At 49.9% G+C, this 6000-nt stretch overlaps 1 protein-coding gene across 1 annotated transcript; it reads left to right on the top strand.

The window, feature by feature from the left end:
* Window positions 1-732: 732 nt before the first annotated feature.
* On the top strand, window positions 733-2257 carry LOC144153161 (beta-alanine transporter-like). Its single transcript, XM_077684812.1, has 2 exons — window positions 733-1491; window positions 2243-2257. The coding sequence occupies exons 1-2, from the start codon at window positions 733-735 to the stop codon at window positions 2255-2257; spliced, it is 774 nt and encodes a 257-aa protein (XP_077540938.1).
* The last annotated feature ends 3743 nt before the right edge of the window (window positions 2258-6000 follow it).

The following is a 6000-nucleotide window of genomic DNA, read 5'->3' as shown; positions in this document are numbered from 1 at the left end:
GTAGCGCCACCTTGCGGCGCCCACTACACGGAATCGTAAAACTCTGCGCCGCACCTTATGCGAATAAAAAAACTTATAAAAAATAAAATAAGTCCTAAAATAAAATAAAATAAGAAATATGTCATTATTTCTCTCCTATGAAAAAATAAAACGCCGGGATCAAACCCCCCGCCTTGGAGTCAGCCGCACAGCGTTTTAGCCAGTGGTCACTAGGACACGGCGAAGTGCACTTAATGGAACTTTCGTTAATTCCGAAAGGAGCGAGAAGCAGAGGTCGCTTATGTCTAAGCTTTGATGCATCCACCAAGAACTAACGCCCTCCTCTCAGAGGTGGTTATTTGCCATTGCGGAATGAATGTTTGTCATGCTATCTTCGCCCACGGCTGGAGTTAGCTGGTCTTAATGGTGTCCCAGGGGAGCAATCCTTGCCACTAATCCCAACAAATTCCATAAATAAGCAGCACCATCAGGTCAACAAGATGAGAATAATTATCATTGCAATAAGATGGCGTGGTAACGAAAAGGATAAGAACGTAACCGCCCCCTGAAGGCTCCGCCTATCTCAGAAGGTAGAAGAAGAAGATGATGATGTCCCGGCAGAAAGATCCCCGGAGAAATGCATTAACTTCCTTGGTAACCAACCCTGGAAATCCTGAAGAAGCCTGCGTCGATCAACATGAGATTTGCCCATTTGTAGAAGGTCCTTTCCAGATAAGGGTACTGCTTATTACAATGTTATGTGGAGGTGTATATTTCATCCAGATCAAGAACTTCTACCTGGCCACGCATGTCATGGACCACTGGTGCGGGCGGCCGGAACGTTTCTCCAATATGAGCCCGGCCGAGTGGAAGGCTATGGCCATTCCTGTTGACCCCAGCGGAAACTACAGCCGGTGCACAGTTCGCGAACCGCCAGACGGAGGCACGCGGGCAAGAGTGGTACCCTGCACCCATCGGGAATTCGATCTGAGCGAGTACGGCGAGAACATGGTCAGCGCATGGAACCTCGTGTGCGAGCGCCGTTGGCTGAAAACGTTATCGATCGCTCTACACATCACAACTGCGATGGTGGTACTTCCCATAGCCGGCGCTCTGGCCGACCGCATTGGTCGTAAGACCGTATGCTTTGTGTCTCTCACGAGTCTCCTCATGACCCTTGTGGCGAGTAGCTTGGGAGCCAACTTCCTGCAGTATGCAATAACCCGATCTGTGGCGCTGGCGTCGTCTTGCAACCTGGTGATCGTGCTAGTGCTGCTCTACGAGGTGACGACGCCACCCCGGCGCTTACTCTACTGCACGCTGGCAATGTCGCTAGGCACCCTCCTGGAGATCCCCTACTACTTCGCCGTGAAGCTCCTGCGGTTGAACCCTTTGACGTCGCACCTCGTGTTGGTAGTAATGGCGCTTGCCCTGGTCGGATCCTTCTACGTGATAGAAGAGTCCCCAGTATGGCTCGTCGCTGCACACAAAACGGACGAGGCTGAGCTGGTGGTAATGAGAGTGGCAGCCGTGAACGGCCTTTTCCCTTCCGCCGGTAGAGCATTGTTTCGGGAAGAACTGCGCAGAAGGGCGAGGGAGCCAAATCCACTACAAGCCGATAAATCCCGGCGCTGGGGCGAGCTCCGCAAGCGCTCTATTATGTTGGCGTATATATGGACGACCCTTGGCTGGGCACATGGCCACTATGCTCTGGACCGGGGCCTTCCTGCCAGCGACTACGTCGTCATAGGCAGCTACATGTGCATTTGCGCTGCCTACGTGACGCTACTGCCGTTGCTTAGCAGCTTGCGCCGAGTCGTAAAGGCAGCCACCATCTCCTGTATGATCTTCAGCGCATCATCGGCGCTTCTCTTCGCTGTTGGCATTAAGGGAGGCGAAACAACCCTCCGTGCCGTGCTTTTCGTTGCACAGCGTGCGTCGGCAATTCTTAACGTAGTTCTCATGTTTTTTGTCACGAAAAGCTTGTACCCAGTCGAGGTGCGCGGCTTCAGCGTGTGCGTCGGTGTCCAGCTCTCCACGATTGCAGACATCGTGGACGAATTGGCGTTCACACCCACGATGATTGAACGAGAAGAAGTTGCGCTTGCCGTTACGGCCGTGCTTATGGCGCTAGTCTCTGTGACCGTAGCCTATCTTCCTTCGTACTGCGCCTCTATGACGACGAAAACTATCCGAGGGACTTAAGTGCGTGTTTAACCTGCCTCTTAACTTTGACGCTCCTCGTGGCTTGTGGTGATCCCAGATGTCTGGATATTAAAAATACTTGAAAAGCGACCCGGCACCATTCTCCCATTTTCTTACCATAAAATCGTTCGGCCACAGCGTTGTAGACAAAGAGCACCTTCGGTGACAAGCGCTCTTCTATGGTATGACATGACTCTTATGAGCATGCACGGAGGCAGAGTTATTTAGAGCGTGTTTTGAAAGTATCCACTGTTACCCTCGAAGTACTTCTAGGTGCAGATGGCGCTGACGCTTTTTTTATTTCGCCTTTACATCATCTTTCCTGTCCCCACATGTGAACACTTGGCGGTAGCTTAGAATGGTTTTACGCTTGAACATCAAAGTTGTCGATAGGGCTAGTTGATCCTTTCACATGATGGAAATGAATGCACTCTCAGTCCTTGTTGGCGTGTTCCTTTTCATCATGCGCCTGAACGTATACAGTACATTGAGGAATCGTGCTATGGTGTATCAGCACAAGGCTATGCGTCAGCCTCTTCTGCATCGCCTTCACAGAACGGAAGTGAGAAGGAGACAGATGGTACTGCACTATGGTACACCTTAAGAATGTCAACGGAAGTTGCCGCTGAGCCTCACCAACGCAGCCGGATGTTACTCCGCGCGACGCAAGTTGTGCGTTACTGGGAATATATTGAACATGGCACGAGACGTTGCCGTGATTTTTAGGCGTAAAGTGCTTATAAACTACTGTAGCGACGACAAACTACGTGAGAAAAGGCAGACAATATCACGCATTCATAGCACTCCCCTTTCAAAACGCGCGCACTCGTTGACATCCGGGTCCGTCGCTTAGGCGGAGTGATATTGCACAGAAGGACTTAGATGTAACAACATCCGTGAAGGACAGAGTCAGTCAAGCGATTGCGAAGTCTTCGCTAAGCGTCAAGCCTTGGCCTTCACGTGCTCACCAACACATAACATCAACAGCAGCGGATCCTTTAGTCATTGAGATGTGAAATCTGTCATTTAGTAATATACGCAGTTGCGCTGCTTTTAGGTCGGATAAAAAAGGTGAATAAGACAATAATAACAGTTAGGTAAGCAATTACAGGAGAAAATGGAAAAAAATTGGCTCCAATCCACGCTGTGAAGGTGGTTGGAAAGCAAAGCTTTAAACGACACCCACAATAATTGCCCACGCGACGTCACTTGAATTCATGCTCGTGGCTCTACAGTGAAAACAGAGATTCTGCCAGCCGTTACCTGGAATTCGCGGGGGCGACGTCCCGAACGTAGCAGCAGCGTCGGCCACGGCCACGCTAGAGTAGCAGACGCCGCCGCTGTAGCCCGGCCGTGAGTCGGGAGAAAGAAAGTGGAGAGGAGCGTCTTTCGAAGGGTGAGGCAGCGGAAACTAGCCACCCTGATGTGCTCGAAAAGGGCTACACCACCGCGCGACGCTAGCGCAGACACCGAAACAATTCGGCATGTGAGCATAGTGATTCCCATTTATCTATACCGATGTAAACTGGTTAGCTTAGCAAGTTTGAGAATTGCGAGAAAGCTGAGGGAACTTTTATAATCGCTATTTATCATAATCCAGTTGCTACTTTCGCCTTTTGTAATGCCTGTTAAAACACAACCGAATCGGTATTCAGCAATTTATAAAATGAAGTCCCATTCGTGGCAAGCAGTGCGCAAAAGGTAGCGTTTCTCTAGCGGCCAGATGTCTTTATGTAATTTGTACATTTTGTTTTCCCGCCTTAAAACCAATCCTTAACGTATGTTTGCCGTACGACAACTTAATTCCGTCGGGTGCGGGTTTTCAGGAGGTACTGTCGAACAAGTTAATCAAGCCGTGTGAAGGCAGAGCGCAATAGACGCGAAGCTGCGCCAAAACAGGCCCGAAACAACCGTCGCTAAAGCAGACGACAAAGCCGTACCGCTGACGCCGCCGCCGGCGAGCAGGCATTTCCGCGCGTGGAACGCTGGGTAAATTCCCCGCGCTATCTACAATGTGCTCCGTGAGTGAAATCCTCCACCCTCCTCACCCCCGCTGCCGCCTCCGCAGCGTTGGGAGTTTGTTGTCCCGCACGCCACGAAAGTACCGTTGGCTGGTAGAGCTAGAAAGCTTTGCTTTAAAAGTATGTTCACACGTAATTTCACTTTGATAAACGGACTCCTTATTTTTATTGAAGCCGCAGCTTGGGTACTGTCGCTGAAACTGGCTGTCTGCCCTTGGACGTGATTAGGCTCCAAGAAACCGTACGGATACATCTGCGGCATCGGATGCACGCCAAAACCACTACAACAGCGCGCTTGATAAAAAATGGCAACTCAAGCTTAATTTGGTCGAACGTTGAATACATTGCATCTTTCCATTCCCTTCCAGGCACCCAATTCACTGCCATCTTATTTCCCACCCATCGCAAGTTAGGTGCACCATTCCGGGAATGGGCTGTAAAAAGAATATTCCTCAAAGCGGCTTGTTGCAGTTGACACTCGGCCACATTAGCCGGCTATACTGAGGCACAAACCAAATTTTTACAGACGGCTCATGTACGCTTGATCGCAGTTCCTCTGGGATCTTTATCTTGTCCACTGGACAGATGTTCTCTCGTCGTCTTGAGCGGGCAACGTCATCAATGTCAGCCGAGCTTCACGCCATCAAGGAAGCCATCCGGTACATTCTCCGCCAACCGCCGAGGCAATGGACCATCTTCACCGATTCCAAGGAAGCCCTCCAAAGTCTACTGTGCAACGACTGCTTCGGCATTCAGGAACACGTCTCTAGTGAAATAACTTTCTTGCACCACCTAGCCAAAGACATTAGGCACCAAGTGACATTTCAGTGGCTTCCACGCCACTGTGGTGTTCCAGGGAACGAGAAGGCAGATGAAGCAGCTCGCAGGGGCCTTCAAATGCATTAGGAGGAAGGTCTTCTCCACCAAGCATGATGCCTCAGCTATGACGAAGGCACTTGTTTTAATAGAGAGGAACCGTCTCTGGTCTCTTCCAGAGCACCATTATGCCTTCTTGCACTACGTAGACCCCGAGCTCAGAATTAAGCTGACAGAGCAACTTCCGCGCCGACTAGAAACTTTATACGTGCACCGATTGCACCTCAATGCAGCGCTCACGAAAACATACCTGTTTCGACTCGGTGCAACCTCGAATCCGTACTGTGATAACTGCGGATCGCCGTAAACCGTGGAACACCGCTTGCATAGTCGCAAGGTACCGTTTGGAGCAGGAGATCGAGCACCTACGCCCAGGACCAATCAGCTTAAACGTACTGCTCGGTCCATGGCCCTCTCATTCAGCTCAACACAAAGCACTAGTGGCGTTATTTGAATACCTGGACGAGATCAGTGTCACTGAACTGATTTGACACACTACGGAGATCGTGATGTTCATCGAACTGTTCTTACAAACTCCACGATGTGTGCTTTTTTTTCTTACTTCTTTTCTCCTCGTTCTTCCACCCTGTTATTTATAAGGCCTTTTCTACCTTCCCCTACCCATTCCCCCTCCGAGTAGTATGTCAGTGTAGGGATACTGGCTTTCTTCTTAATAAAGAGCTCTCTCTCTCTCTCTCTCTCTCTCTCTCTCTCTCTCTCTCTCTCTCTCTCTCTCTCTCTCTCTCTCTCTCTCTCTCTCTCTCTTTGAAGTCGCAGGCTCAATGCCTTGGCAGTTGCTACTCTTTTCGAAATTTACCTAATATAGGTAAATTCTGTGCGCTGGATCGATGTGTACAAATTATACTACTTTCTTAAGAAGTGTAAACACTGCATCTAGAAATATAGAAATTTAGATCCC

This window comes from Haemaphysalis longicornis, unplaced genomic scaffold, assembly GCF_048455015.1.
Source record: "Haemaphysalis longicornis isolate Haplotype H1 unplaced genomic scaffold, Haemaphysalis longicornis Haplotype H1 scaffold_9, whole genome shotgun sequence".
Lineage (NCBI taxonomy): Eukaryota > Metazoa > Arthropoda > Arachnida > Ixodida > Ixodidae > Haemaphysalis > Haemaphysalis longicornis.
Note: the sequence above shows the minus strand (reverse complement) of the source record. Positions and strands in the feature narration are given on the sequence as shown.